Source organism: Eubalaena glacialis, chromosome 13 (assembly GCF_028564815.1).
Source record: "Eubalaena glacialis isolate mEubGla1 chromosome 13, mEubGla1.1.hap2.+ XY, whole genome shotgun sequence".
NCBI lineage: Eukaryota > Metazoa > Chordata > Mammalia > Artiodactyla > Balaenidae > Eubalaena > Eubalaena glacialis.
This window is the reverse complement of record NC_083728.1, coordinates 54151281-54166884: the sequence shown is the minus strand read 5'-3', so window position 1 is coordinate 54166884 and position 15604 is coordinate 54151281. Positions and strand designations below refer to the sequence as shown.

Sequence of the window (15604 nt, the reverse complement as noted above, 5' to 3'; positions counted from 1 at the left end):
TTTGTTACAGATGGTTTTTATGGTCCAAGAAAATCCCGTGGCCATGGCTTGGCCCATCTCCTTGGATGAGTTTCTTGGCAGGTCTTTCTGGGGTGGCTGAACCATTGTGCCGAGTGTCAGCGGATCTGTCTTTCCACTGTCCGGTCTGTGGTCGCTGAACAAGCTGGGGAGACACCCAGGGCAGAAGTGGCCCTGGGTGGCCTGTGGGACGTGTGCCCTGTGGCAGTGTCCCCGTGTAGCCACCACACAGCTCGCCGGGAGCACCCAGGGTTTGGGCTGTGGACGAGTCAGGCTTCAGTCTCAGGACAAACCGAGGGCCGAGACGATGTCCCACGTGCCTGATGTACTTTATTCGCAGCCTTCTCTCACCTTCAGCAAATGGTGGAGAAAACAGTGAGTGGGAAGACAAAGTGGTGAGAAAAAGCTATAGAGACATCAAAGAAAAAAATAACAGACTAAAAGCCTTTTCATTTACAGGCTCTGCTCAGCCTGTCAAAGAAGGCTGTTAATGGACCCTCCCCAAAACCCCGAGACAGGCTGAGTGGTGGGGAAATCTGACGGACGTCATACGTCTGATGAGTCTGTATTAAGGATGCTGGTGTCTGGCAGACAGACACTTGGTGTGGGATCTGGCACGTCGGAGCCACTGCGATGCCCCATGTTATCAGACAGAAAGCGTTTTTAGTGGTTGCTGCCTGTGAAGTAATTGGTGCTTTGGACATACAGGCACGAGTTTACATTTGTAAAATAATCTTTTTCTTTTTCATAACCAGCTGTCGAAGCTTGAAAAGCAACAGCAGAGGAAAGAAAAAACCAGAGCCAAAGGGCCTTCTGAATCAAGCAAGGAAAGAAGCGCTCCTCGCAAGGAAGACCGCAGCGCCAGCAGCGGGGCCGAGGGGGACGTGTCCTCAGAGCGGGAGCCGTAGGGGGCCGGGGCGCAGGTAGGGCTCCCCCCGGAGCTGCGTTGGCGCCTCGCGTCGGGGGCACCAGTCAGGGGTAGAGGACAAGGTGGCTTTGGAGGCAGAGCTTGTTTTATGGCGGCTCCTCGTGGCTTCCTGAGATCGGCTGCCTCCAGGGCAGAGAGAAGGGTTGTGACGCGCCCGTGTCAGGCAACGACTGCGGCTCCTGGCACTTCTAGAGTGTTCCAGACGCGAGCTCCTGCCTCTGCGCTCTCAGCAGCTGCGGGAGGCCTCCCCTCACAGCCTGCATCCTTCACGTCCCCTGCGCGGCACTGCCCGTTCACTTTCCCGAGACGGGAGTGCCTCGCGGTTCCCTGTAGCTCGGGTCCACCTCACTGACTGGAGGTCACAGGCCTCTGGAGCTTGTCCCAGCCGCCCAATGGCCCTCTGCTCACGTTCCTTCCCTGTGAACACATCTCATGGCAGCGTTCACAGGAGCAGGGAGCAGCGAGGGGACAGTCCCGCCAGAGCGCCGGGCAGTGCGCCGGTGCCGGTACCGCGGGCTGGGCGGACAGGGACGTAGCCGTGGCTCCAGGGAACCAGGGGTCCAGGGCGGGACCTGGAAGGGCTGGTAGAGATGGGGCGATGGGCACCGAGGGCGGGGAGTGGCCCAGCGGAGAGGAGAGAAGGAGCGCGAGTCTTGGGTTCGGGCAGAGGCGGTAGGGAAGGGACATGGGGCTGTTTTCGGGAGCTTGTCTGAAGGCAGGGGCGGAGGAAGGGCCCGGGCCATACAGGGTCCGGTGTGCAACTCGGAGAAATGTGGGTTTTGTCCTGGGATCATGGGGAACCTTTTGAAAGCTGTCAAGTGCACAAGTGACACAGTCAGATCCCGAGTTTTGAAAGGTGACCCCAGCAGCCGTGGGGAGCAGGCTGGAGGCGACAGGCCAGTGACAGGGCAGTTGCAGAAACCAAAGGAGCCAGGCCGGGCGTGCGGTCTGGAGCCTTCGGCTTCTGGACTGTGGTTCAAATCAAGTCAGCCTTGGGTTCGCCCTGGAGATGCCACATGGCGAGAGAGAACACCCGTGAGATGGCTTCTGCCTTCTGAAGGGGGTGGGGGCCAGGAGTCTCCTGTGGAATGTCCCCAGGATGTCCGCTGCCGGTGCTGAGAGAGATTTCCGAGCCCACGGCGGCGGTCCGTCTGGCAGACGTGAGTAGAGCAGACGGGCCGGGTGGAGATCTTGGAAAGGAGGGGTTGCTGAATCATAGTTTTATGGGGGGCCGTGTGGGATTGTCCATCCTGTAAGGCCCTGTTGACTCCCCAGTCACCATGCTCTGTCCGAGTATAACTCCGGGGAGGTGACAGCCGTGCTCACGGGTCTGGGCTCACGCGTGTCACACAGGTGAGCGTGAAGCCGGAGTCACAGGGCAGCCCTTCACACTCGGCCTCATTTGTCGCCCCACCTTGTTCACAAGCCCCACCTTGTTCTGGACCTTGATGCTCTGGCCTCAAGCTGTTGGTTTTTATTCGTGAACTGAAACAGTTGTTATAAGTTAGGGAGAGTCTTCTGAATGTGGAATTTGGTGTATAAATAATGTTAAATATTCATGAACACGCAGTAACCTTTTATGTGGCATTTATGTTACGTAAAACTTCCCCTCCAAGATCATGAGGATTTGCTCATCGTCGACGTGGTCAGTTTTGTCGTCAGAAATAACCGCCAGTGCTTCTGATTCACGGTCCATCCAGAAATCTGAAATCTGGGGGTGAAACGTGCCACATAAAGACAGTGCACAGGGCGGCTCTTTAGGTTAGTTTTCTAATTATGCTAATTAATAAAGTGGGTCCAGCGGTGATTCAGAACCTCGTCAGGTGCTTATTTGCATCCTACCAATTTCTTTGTGACAGTGAGTAAGTTATGTAATTTCTGTTTCCTTGGTTTTTCTTCTGTGAACTTAGTGAGTGAAGCCCATCCCTTCAGCGACGTGGGGAGATGCAGGCGGGTACGAGCCACCATGCCCAGCAGAGCACCCGGGTTTTAGCCACGCTCCCGGATTTGCAGACCTTAAAGGGGTTAGGCTAAGTGACAGCTGGTACTCCACGGATATATTGGGGGTTTTGCTGCCCGTGGACTTTTGTTGCCCCTTCTGCTGGACTTTGTCATCCCAGTCGACCCCCAAAACCACCACCCAGTATTCAGATGTCTGTAAGAGCTGAGTTACATGGTGACAGACAGAAGGTAACCTTGGCATTGGCCCTGTTCCACTGAAAAACAGCAGCCCCCCCGCCCCCAGTGAGGGGAGCTGCAGTTTTCATTTGCTGCAGGTTTCATTTACTTTTCTTTAAAAACGGAAAGAGACCTGGGGAGCCTCACAGGCCCGAAGGGGAGCAGCTTTGAGTTTTTGAGGCATGAGGGAGAAAGAAGAGGCGAGAGAAAATGGAATGAGAAGCTGCATGATCTTGGGTGTATGTTGCTTTGAAAATGAGCTCAAACCTCCTTGGTTCAGAGGACCTCCCCAGGGTGCCGCCATCTCTCTGTCACATTGCAGACGTTTCTTATTTTACCAAATGGACGTGAAACTGCTAAAATTAACTTGTCCTTTGTCCTCTGTCTCATTCCTTCGGGCTCCTCATCTTGCTGGGAGGATTCACGGTTTTCTGTGAGGCTGCAGCTCAGTTTTCCCCCCTTTCTGGCCCACATCTAAAGGAACGAGGGCTACTTCTCATGAAAAGAGTGTGGTTTCTGCCTGTGATCACAGGCTGCAGTATCCACTCGTTTGAGTATTGACTTAAGTGCCGTCGTGAGTGTGTGCACGAGAGGGGCGCACTTCGGGCCAGCACCCCGTGTTTCTGTCCTCAGATGTCAGCCCTCGAAACCAAGCAAGGAAAGCGTTTTGGAAGCTGCCGTCTGTTTGCTTTTCCAACTTGACCTTTGTCTGTATAGTGAGACATGTCCTGGCCAAGCACGTTTCTTCCTGATGGGCTAGAGCAGGGGTGTGTGTTTGTGTGTGTGTGTGTGTGTGTGCGCGCGCGCGCTCTGTAAAAGGCTATTCCATCACTTTTCACGGTTTTTTTCCCTGTAGAAGGTGGGATCTTTTATTCCCAGAGCTTCACTTTGCTTCCCTGTGTCAACATTCATACCACTTTTCCAGTCCCTGTGTATTTCATGGTATAAAATACACTATGCCTCTGAGGTAGTGTTGTTTTTTTTTTTAACTTTAAACAACCTTTTCTCAGTGGCTGCCCTAGAGTTTGCAGTATACATTTTTTTTTCTTCTTTCATAGGCATAACCTAATACTGAAATCCCCAAAACACTTACGGTGTTACTTCATGATATTGAAGGAACATACAATAAGATTCTCAAAGAACACAGTGGCAAAATATTATTTAATCCAAATTCACTGTTATATGGGCCTATGCTTTTTAAAATCCATGATGTTTATATTTACTAAGATCTGGAATATTTGAAAAATAATGTGAGGATAATTGGAAATTTTTACAGAATTCTAGGATGCCCAACAATGCCTGGATAGCATATGCAATTAATGGAAAACAATAATCTATCTTATGTGACATATCAATCAAAGAGAAATGATACCTTCCATTGTGAGGTCAATGAGTTATTCACAATTATGTCATTTATAGGATATAACAGAGTTTGCGGTATACATTTTTAACATATCTGAGCCCACCTGCAAACAGCCTGGCCTCCTCACCTGTGCAGGTGCCTCATGGCAGCATCTCCCAGTGTTCCCTCCCTCGTGTTCCTCGTGACCTTGTGTCACTCACGTCACTTTCATGTGCTCCACAACCCAATGCATTGTTACTGTTATCATTTCATAAGTAGTTTTATAGCTACTTTATTTATTTATTTATTTATTTTTTTGGCTGTGTTGGGTCTTCGGTTCGTGCGAGGGCTTTCTCTAGTTGCGGCAAGTGGAGGGCACTCTTCATCGCGGTGCGCGGGCCTTTCACTATCGCGGCCCCTCCCGTTGCGGGGCACAGGCTCCAGACGCGCAGGCTCAGTAGTTGTGGCTCACGGGCCCAGCTGCTCCGTGGCATGTGGGATCTTCCCAGACCAGGGCTCGAACCCGTGTCCCCTGCATTAGCAGGCAGATCCTCAACCACTGCGCCACCAGGGAAGCCCCATAAGTAGTTTTTTAGATGAACTAAGAATAAGAAAAAGAACAGATCTTATTTTACCTTAATTTCATCTCTGATGCTGTCCCTTTCGTTATGTCAGTCCAAGTTTCGGAGCCGTATTGTGTTCCTTCTGCCTGAAGAACTTCTTTGAGCATTTCTTGCAGGTCAAAGAGAGTCTTTGTTTCTCCTTCACTTTTGAGGGATAGTTTTGCTGGTATAGAATTCTAGTTTGGTGGTTTTTTTGGTTGAACACTTTAAATATTTTATTCCACTCTCCCCTTGCTGGCATAGTTTCTTCTGAGACGTCCTCTGTAATCCGCAGCCATGTGCCCCCTCCTCCCACTCCGCCCTCAGCTTCTTTCAAGATTTTCTCTTTGTTTTTTTGCAGTTTGCATAGGATTTGCCTAGGTGTGCTTGCTGGTTGGTGTTCTCTGCTTCATGGATCTGTGATTCAGTGTCTCCTGTCATTAAGTTTGGTCCGTTCTTGGCCATTGTTACTTCTCTGTTCTCTCTGCCTTCTCCTTCTGGTGTGTGTATGTTACCCATTTTGCAACTGCCCCACAGTTCTTGGATGGTCTGTTCCTTTTTCCGTTCCTTCCTCTCTTTGCAGTTTGGTTTGGGAAGTTTATAATGACCTGTCTTCAGGCCCACTGATTCCTCCCTTGGCTGATGAGCCTGTCGAAAGCACTCTGCATTTCCTTTTGATTCTCTCTGGAGCTTCCATTGTCTCCGCTTACATAACCCATCTGTTCTCGCACGTTGTCTACTTTTCCCAGTAGAGCCCTTAACATATTAATCATAGTTATTCTTCCTTGTCTGATAATTCCAGCGTCTGTGTTAAACACCTAAGTCTCATTCTGATGATTGCTTTGGGTTTTCTGAGCTTCTGGAATCTATAAACGTATGTCTTTCAATACATTTGGGGAATTTTAAGCAGTATTTCTTCCAATGTTATTTTTTGCCCTGTTTTCCCTCGTCTTACTGGGAGGAGATTACTGTTCCCAACCCATAAGTGTTGTTCTGGCCTTTGTTATACAGGATGTTGTTCTGCTTGCTCGCTGGTACGGAGCAGGCATATTATGTCGCTTTCCTGGCAGGGGGGTTGGATTTACTTCATGCCCAGGCTTGCTCCTCAGTTGCCTTATTTATTAGAAATAAATTGGCAAGAATCTGGCCATAATAATTGATTCTGTTTATTGCTCAAGTGCAGAGCTAAGCTTGGTGATAACCTAGAGTGTGCTAATAGAGTAGGCGCTACCTGTATGTGGATATTTAAATGTAAATTAATTAAAATTAAATAAAGTTTCATTTCCTTAGTCACCGTAGCCACATTTCAAGTGCTCAGTAGCCACATACGGCTGGTGGCTGCCATGTGGCACAGAGCTGATACAGGACAGTCAGTCACTGCAGAAAGTTTGCTTGGGCGGCACCAGCCTAGAGGGATCAAAGTAAGGTTTGAGACTGTCATCTGAACCACTGTAAGTTCGGTAAGACGGACATGGTTAAATATATACAAATATACGTTACAAATTCTACATGGGGTAGAATTTAATCCAAAAAAAAAAACTAACTGCTGTCAGAGTTTGTTCCTTCCACAATCAGGTGACATCAGTTGGTTTTTTTCTTTTTTTTTTTTTCCTGCTTGCTTTATTAGTTCACACCAAGCTTTCCTTTCTCAGTTAAACATGGCTTCACTGTCCCCATGTTCTCACCGCCAAGTCAGGACCTGCATGCAGCACTCACGCGCCAGAGGAGTGTCTGCTCTGACAGTTCAGCGGAGGCCTCACTGGGTTTCCTAACTTGCTGCAAGGGCTGCGTGAGTCCTTCATTGATAACATCGAATTCCCAGCAACTCATGTTTTTCTGCGGAACAGCCTGCCTTTTCTGTGTAAATGAGCTCATATTAGAGTCCCAGCTGTGACTGGAAGTAAATAAATAAATAAAACTTGGGTTGGGTTCTTTTGACCGTGGTTTAGAGAGCCGGTCTGTGGTGTGTGCGTATCCTGACTAGCACTCACGTCTTCTGGTTGCTCGAATGGCCTGAAGCCAGAAACAGGTCATCAGCTGGAAGTCAGCATCTTTGAGAGACTCCGTGTTTAAACAAGCTGTTGAGGGATCCCTTGCTCCTGATCCTGGTCTATTCCCTGCTGCCCCCAACGGTTGAATGCAGTGAAAGAGAACCACCCCAGCAGCTTCTTTCATAAGGCCATGAAATGGTGGTGCCAGGCTATTAGACACTTCTTAATGTGTTTATAACATTTTCTCTAAGCAGGTGATTCTATGTCTCTCTAATTTTACAAAGTTAGAGACATACTGTCTGCATAATGGTACCTGCTTTTGTCATAGAACAGACTATCATGGACATCTCGATCGTTCATTCTTCTGTAGTAAACCTTACCATCTCCATCTGCACAGCAAACATTTGAAGCATAAGTTTACTACCGCAGTTCATTAAAACACGTAGAGTATTTAACTGGTGCAAATGTAAAAGAATAATGTATTCAAGCAGGATCCCAAAGCTCATTTTAAGTTCAAAAGCAAAGGTTTTAATCTGTGCCAAGAAGATAGAGTTCCCCAAAGGTGGAATGTGGGAACTCATTTCAGGATTGTGGTTACTAGTATTGCAGTTGAGGAAAGAGGTATTAAAAGGCCCTAGGTTCTTAAGTTTGGGTTAACATCTTGATTAAAATATAGGAGCAAGTGGGTTGCTTTTCTTGACTTTAAAACGGGAGTATTACGGTCTCCAGGAATTAGGTTGTGTATTCTCCTTGTGGTTTTTCCGATATCTCCTAGGAAGTAGTGTTGTACTTTGGCAGCCGGGGTTCAGAGCACGAGGGTAGGCCTGGGGGAAATTTTGATCCCTTATGTGGGTCCAGATAGACCTGAAGAACATGGACAAGGTGCAGTTCCAACCAGCCTTTCCCGTGTGGGCCTGTGAGCCTCGGTGTCAAGCTGGGCTCAAGAATGGAAGGCTGGTCATTCCATGGAGGTGTCTGCTCATAACGTGACCCTTTCTTGAGAACGTGACCTGTGTTGAGTACATCTGGAAGCATGTTCACAGATGTGGCATCACCGTGTGCAAATGAGTGTAATCTTTTGAGTTTACTGGAGTTAATCCAATTAGAGTTTAGGTCTGAGGGAATAGAAACTGCTGTGTGAAGTTTGGGATTTGGTTAAACTTGGATGACAAACGCCTGCCACACAAATCTTGGCACAACCAGCTGGCTTTTGTTGTGGGTTCAGAATTGCAAAAGGAAACGCAGGACGCTTGGGCATTTTATACCGAAGAACCTACCCTCCTTTGAGCAGTATTAAAGATATTCCAAGAACAAGCATTTCGTTTGTACACTGTCCCTATGCTTTCTTTAGGCTCCCCACCCCTTTGCCTCCCTCATTGTTAAAAGGATGTGGAAATGAGACTTTTGTATTTTTTTCAAGGGATTTGTCCATCTTATCCATGTCTAATTTGTGGGCATAATTTGTGATATACCCTTTTTATTCTTCTAATGTGTGTAAAATCTGTACTGATGTTGTCTCTTTAATTCCTGATATTCCTAACTTGTTTTTTCTTTTTTTTCTTGGTAAGTCTGACAAGAAGTGTATCAATTTTATTGACCTTTTCATTTATTTTCTCTTTTGTTTTTCTGTTTGAAACTTCATTCCTTCCTGCTCTTGTTATTCCCCTCCTCCTGCTTATTTTGGGTTTACTTTGCTTTTATTCTTTTAATTCCTTAAGGTGGAAACTCAGATTATTGACTTAAAAGCTTTCTTATTTTCTAATGTATGCATTTAAAGCTATGAATTTTCCTCTAAGCACTGCTATAGGTGAATGTCACAAATTTTGATAGTTGTATTTCAGTTTTCATTCATCTTAAAATATTTTCTAATTTGCCATGTGACTTCTTTTTGATGCAAAGTCCATTTAGAAGTGTGTTGTTTAATTCCCAGATATTTGGTTGGTGGCTTTTTGAGCTGTAAGGGTGAAGTTCTAATAAATTGGCGTCTCTTTGGTGAGAAGGTATTTGGATTTATACATGACAACACAGCAGATTTTTCACAGTAAAGTGAAACACTGTCATTCTCTTGTCGTTGTAAGAACTTGAAAGGATATCTCCAGCTATTTTGTTATGCTTGGTCATGTATTTTAATATGAATTGAAGGCAAATTTTGGGACTCTTCTGAGTAATGTGTCTTATCTTTGTTCTTTTTAGTGCATTATCACTGGGCAGAACTGGATCCTGGAAAATTCATGAAAGATGCTAGGCACCTACTACTTTAAGGATTTGGAACTGAATCCTGAAAAGGAAGATGGAAATAAGAAACTGGGAACCTGAATAGCCCTGCAAAAACAAAAACAAAACAAAATGAACCCACAAAAGTAGCGTTACCGTTTTCTGTTGCTGCTGTGATTTAGTAGAGGAGGGGGTGCTGCCAGTGTGGGGAAGGCGCCCCGTGCACAGGGCAGGCAAGGAATACACCCAAGCGTCCCCCTCAGAACGGCTGTGTTGGTCCCTCTGATGTCTCAGCTTGCTCTTGGAATAGGCTGGCCCAACATCACTTGTCATTGAGTCCCCCTTTCACACTGTGGTGTATTTCCGCGTGTCCATGGTGGGTCCCAAATGCATTCCTGCTGTCTGTGTTTTTCCCATCACTGGCTAAGCCAGGGCTCCTGTTAGGGTGTAAAGAGAATAGTCATCAATGATAATGTATTATGTGAGACCTTTGCATCTTGTAAATTTTATCTGTTTTTTCTAAACAGAAATAAACTCCAAAGCTCAACAGACTACTTTATTCTTAAACAAATCCTGCTATGTTTCTTTTTAAGGATTTTGTCTGTGGAGATACAATGTGTCTGACCCTTCTCTGTATGTATGTACTTCCTTCCAAATAATTCTTATGCAAGAGGCCTTCCCTGACTGGTGCACACAGGCCCCTGGTTCTATGGTGAGAGCCTGTCTGTGGTGATGTATAGCTGATGCCCTTTTCCTTGGACACAAGACAGCAGGAACGGGGAGTGTATGTGGGAAGGGAATCCTGTTTCAGAAAGGCCAGATGACTGATACCACGTGTGTGCGGCTCCACATCTGATTTATCTACCTTTGGGACGTGGGGGAGAGGCTTCACCATGTCGGACCACACAGCTGCCCCTTTTCCAGGAGCTGCATGGTTGTCCGTGTATCCAAGTCCCCACAGTAACATGAAGAAAGAACCACATTCTAGCAAAGAGTTTCTCAGTTAGTTTTGATCTAGTGGTACAACGATAGTGATCATTTTTAGACATTATGGGATGTCAATAGTAATATATCTATTGCCATACATAATATACATTTATATAACATCTATAATATTACTAATGCTTATATAGTTATCCTCTCTTGAAATAATTCTTGCCTAACTATAGAAGAGACGTCCTTATTTGGCATTTTGGTAATGCTGAAACTTTTTTTAAAGCCTACAGCACCGGCTATTCCCAGACAGTCTCCCATATAAGTACTAACCAGGCCCGACCCTGCTAAGCTTCTGAGACCAGACGAGGTGGGGCGTGTTCAGGGTGGCAATGCTGACACTTGATCTGTGACTTTGTAATAACGTCTGAGTCCCTCTCCTCTGACCCAGTTGTGTGCTTCAGATAAGAACACAGCTAGAAAATATGAGGGGAAAAAAGCTCAAATCACATCTCCAGTGTACATTCAAGTACTTGGAACATAGAGCTGGAAAGGGGTTTGCCAAATTGCCTTATTCTGACCCGATGCAGATGGTCCAGTAGAATCCTCGATGGCGTAAACCTCTCGGTGTGAAATCACGTTTTCCCAGATGCAGAGCCTGGTCAGCTCCCCCAGCTCACAGGCACTCAGGTCCGGGAAGCTCTCCCATTTCTGTGGTCTATGTTGGCTTTTACATAGCGAATTCAGATTCACGCTAAAGTTACTTGAATCTCCAGTGTTGTAAACTCAGCTGTAGGGTGGTGGACTTGCTGAACAGATTTGTCAGACGTTTTCCTGCCACAGCGTTTGATCACCAGCAGCTCATGCTCAGTGAGTAGATGCAGCCTGTTGTGGGGTGATGGGCGAGAGGACCGCACAGAGAGAAGAGCCCGCATGCTCGACGTGTGGATGGTGGTGAAACACGACCCTCGTCGCTCACAACCCGGCTCGTGAATCCCACTTCAGAGGGACTCAGACACATCGGAGTGTGAGCAGCGGCGTGTGGTCAACTTGCTGAAAGGTCTGAAAAAGATAAAGGAAGACAAGGAGAAAAAACCAGAACTCTGAAGATCTGAAGGACGTGGAGGAGATGCTGGGTTAGAAACAAAACTGGGAGCCATGGGTGTAAGTGTCATTAACACAGACGCTGGCTTGATAAATGAAACAACGCAATTCAACAGGGGGTGACGATGTTGAGAGCATTGGAGCAGAAGTCCTGAGCCTACTTATGTGTGGCGGGAGCTTTTACTTATTTTCATCAGAGTTCCACGACCCCCTGCAGACACCGAAGTTCGCAGGTGCTCAAGTCCTTTGTGTAAAATGATGTGGGACACTCGGCCCTCTGTATCGGCAGTTTGGTGTCCGCGGATATGGAGGGCTGACTGTATTTTAAAAATCTTCCCTCCCTCACAGTATGCAGGAAAGATGGTAGATGTCTACTTTTGTAGCATTGGATGGAAGGAGGCTTTTGCATCATCCTGAAGGTCACTTTCAACTCCTAGCCACAGTGAAGCAGCGTGTACACACTAAAGACCGGCTGGCGAGGGTCAGATCTAACCACAAGGCAAGGTTATGAAGGAAAAAATGAAAGCTCAGGAAGAAACCCCATGACATCCACAGCTGCCTCAAAGAGGTCCTTAATGTCTCCCTTCCCCCAGCTCCCTTCACTCTTGAAGATCATTTCCAACTCTTGCTGTGGGACAAATGGCTAAAATTAGATTTTGGGTGCAGTTCTGCTTGCAGAGTGTAGAACTCCCAGTCTTCACGTCCCTCCCAACATCTCCAACTCCTCCTTTCTGCTTATTTATAAGCTCGCTGTTTATTGTCCATTAAAACATCGCTCGAATGAGGATGGGAGAGAATCGTACCATGTATGGCTTTCCTGAGAGGTCTTGGCAGACCGCAGGCCTGGGACTTTAAACAGAGCACTGCCTGATGACCCTGGCTAGCAGGGGCTGTTTAATCTTGCCTTTCGTGGTTTACTTTAGAGGAGACCAAGCTCTTCTGGTGACCCAAAACATAGACCAAATAAAGGCGCCTTCCAGGGCTGGACACTCCACAGTATCACTGCACCTCGGTGGTCCTCGCGAAGGTGGTCTTCTCTGCCGGGTGGCATCCTGAGTGGAGGTGGTTGCCGACTGGCAGAGAGAACAGAGAAGCCGTGCCGAGGTCACGCGGAGGGTCAGCAGTGCAGCCGGGACTCCATCTATCCCAGGTCTGTTGAGACCAGGACACCACTGCCCAGAGGCCTTGTCTCCCCAGTGGGCAGAGCTGCACTCACTCTCAAGGCCACATTGTGTGAGAAACTGCTGAAGATCTAGAACAAATCGTCCTGGAGAAGACGGAGAGTGATGAGGCCTGAACGCGTGGCAGTGGCCGGCTCACCTGCCCCCGAGGGGCCTATTCCTGCTCAGCCTCCTTCTGCCTGTGCCCCCCCTCATGCCCCCTCCCTGAGTCCAGGCTGCCCACCTGCTGGCGGTTGTTTGGCCCTCCCCGGCTCTCCCCTTCCCCCTGGCCAGCCCCACCTCATCCTGAGGGTCTCAGCTCCTCTGGAAGGTGGGCCAAGCCCACCTCCCTGCTGCGGAGGGGCTGTTAGCTGCAGCCCCTCCAACAGACGCCCCAGTACACCGCCAGCTCCATGGCGGCGCCTCCAACCCACCGCCCCTCGGGCAGGAGTCAAAACCAGAAAAGTTATTTCAAGGCCTCCTACAAGTATGGAATGTATTATCAAAAATGAGTTTAACAAATCTGAAATACCATCACTAGAAGATATTTTGCTATTGAGAATTTAAGGTTCTGTTTACCAGAACCTCTAAAAATTTAACACACTAGCCTCTATACCCCAGGAGAGAACCAAAACATGAACGGCAGCGGCCGGAGACCGACTCCCTTCAAAACTGATTTTCCGTCTTCATCTCTGGTACCATCAATGGGAGGCTCTACCTTTGATATTTAGTCCATGTCTTCTGAGATGAGGTGCTTTAACTCTATTTTTTAAAAGACCTAAATCAGCAATGAATTGCAAATTAAGAATTCTGAAAGTGCCTGGCTGAAAAAGGGCAGAAATCTGACAAATCAGAAAGCTCCCCTCTCTGGTTTTGGAGTTACACGTGATTTGTTCTCTGAGCTCCATCCCCCATCTGTTCACTTGGTGCATGGCTGTAGGGTTAAAGGAGAGAGTACGCCAGGCGCTCAGCGCAGGGCCTCCCGGTGGCGCCCCCAGGCACGCCAGGCAGGTCCCTGAGATGACTCAGCCCCACGTGATGGAAGCTGCTTTCTTGCAGTGGCTGCATCCCTTCTTTGGCTCACACTAGGCCTGCAGATGACTAAAACCCCACGTGTATCCCATGTAATCACTGTCTGACCAGTGAAAGATCCCCAATGAAGAACTTAATTGTATTCCTGTTGGGTGCAGGCCTCTTGGGTCCTAGTGTCATCCCAGCTATTCCTCCAGCTTTGCGTCATCTTCAGATGAGTTTTCTGTCTTTATCCAGGTCTCGGCTAAATGCGCTGCATAGCACGGAGTTGGCACCCTGTTCGAGATCTTCTTACAGATCAATAGATGCATCAGTTATGTTCTCACTCACCCCACACTCCTCCTCCCCATGTCGCCGCTCTTGCCGAAATCAAACTACACTATTTTCACAGTATTTTGGTGATTAATCCAATGATCCTGTCAAAAAATATTAGTACAGCACAGCCTGTTACTTGTGAACTCATGCTGGCTTCCGATGATCGCTGTGTTCTTTTCCACAGGCTCACAAACGATCTATTTCATCATCGGTTCTAGAATATTTTCAGGAGTATATATCTAACTGGCCCGATGTGTCTGGAATCCATCTTTTTGAAACTGGGATTTTGGACATGTTTGGTTTTCTGTCCCCTCTCTTCTTTTCGGAATCTTTTTCAAAGTTATCAGTGGTAAGTCTGTTCCTTAATTGCATATTTAACTTGTTTCAGAATTTTGAAACTTCATTTCATTCAGAGAACCTAGTCTGTGTCTCACCTACCGCAGGACCCCATATCCCCTTTTCCGATGTTTATTTTGCCTTTTTTGAGTTTGAAACAAATAACTAACTTAAAGTGAGCACTTAGCCATGACCAAAGCTATTCTAAGCCCTTCGTGTGCCACCCCTTGTAATCACCAGAGCCCTTTATTTTCCCATTTTACAGATGAGCAGACTGAGGCTTGGAGCGGCGAGGTAGATGGCCAGAGCTGTGAAGGGTATAGATCTCACCCCATTTACAGTAAAAAGCGAGCAGTAGTAGAAGCTGGTGTCAGCCTCTGCCAGCCCCCGAACCCCATCCCCAGGTGACCCGCTGGGCCTGGTGACGCCTCCCAGACAGACCCCCTCCCTGCCCTCTCCGCTCTGTCCACCCTGCTCTTCCCGGAGGCTGACTGCTGTTGGGTTTGGACAAAGGAGGTGTCTGTGGGTGGTCCAAGGACCCGGTGACGAGGGCAGGTGTGAGTCCCCCTCATTGTGGCTCTGGGTGCTTCTCCCCCACCCCAGCCCGCTCCTCCTAATCTCCGGAGCCTAATGGTGACCAGCAGTGGGAGGCATGAAGTCATGAGGACCGTGGCCCGCTCCCAGTTAATTTCCTTGGAAAATTCTGGGGCTTTTTCTCCTATATTGTTCTTTCTGTGTCATATCCGTTGTGTCACAGCTTTCTCTGGCCCCCTGCCCCCCTTTACCTTAAAGTCCCGGGTGGAGGTCCCATGGTCCCGGCCGTGCAGTCCTAATGTTGCAGGCTGGAGCCCAGGGCCACCTTCCTCTCCCAAAGAGTACCTTCAACTAAAGGAAGAGATGGCAATGCCAAGTCTCTTGGTGTCCCCAAGCCTCTTGGTTTCTACCCAGAGTGTCAGAACTTTAGAACTGCCCTGTCCTGTACAGTGACCACCTGGCCACATGTACCGAATTAATTCAAATACAAATCCAGGCCCTCGTTCAGCAGCCACATTTCAGTAGCCACGTGTGCCTGGTGGCAGCTGTATCGGCAGGGCCCTTAGAGAACATTTCCATCATTGCAGGAAGCTCTAAGGACAGCACTGATCTACAGATGCGTTCCAGGCTTCCTTCACAGGAAGGAACCCTGGGCCTCAGGAGCAGGCAGGGCAAGCGGAGGCTGGTCGGCCTGTGTCTCGGCGGGCTCACTCCCCCAGCTCAGGGGTGCCAGCCTTAGGAGGACAGCAGTCACTAAGCAAGCTCATCTCCACAGCCACATCGTCACCTCTGCTCCTTTAGCAGATGACTGTCCTCCTGGGGGCGATCACAGCCATTGTTCCCTCTGCTGCCTCCGTTTTATGTGTCTATGTGCACACCGCTCTGCGTGCATTGCCGTTGGGGCCCCGGGTTTGAGC

General features: G+C 48.2%; 1 protein-coding gene across 1 annotated transcript in view; it reads left to right on the top strand.

Moving 5' to 3' along the window:
- Positions 1-9832, top strand: part of DTD1 (D-aminoacyl-tRNA deacylase 1) — a 115051-nt gene extending 105219 nt beyond the window's left edge. Inside the window, exons 5-6 of the mRNA XM_061208613.1 lie at positions 774-941; positions 9253-9832. Coding sequence (XP_061064596.1) covers positions 774-926 — 153 coding nt within the window. The 3' untranslated portion in view covers positions 927-941; positions 9253-9832. The remainder of the gene's footprint in view (positions 1-773; positions 942-9252) is intronic.
- Positions 9833-15604: the final 5772 nt, after the last annotated feature.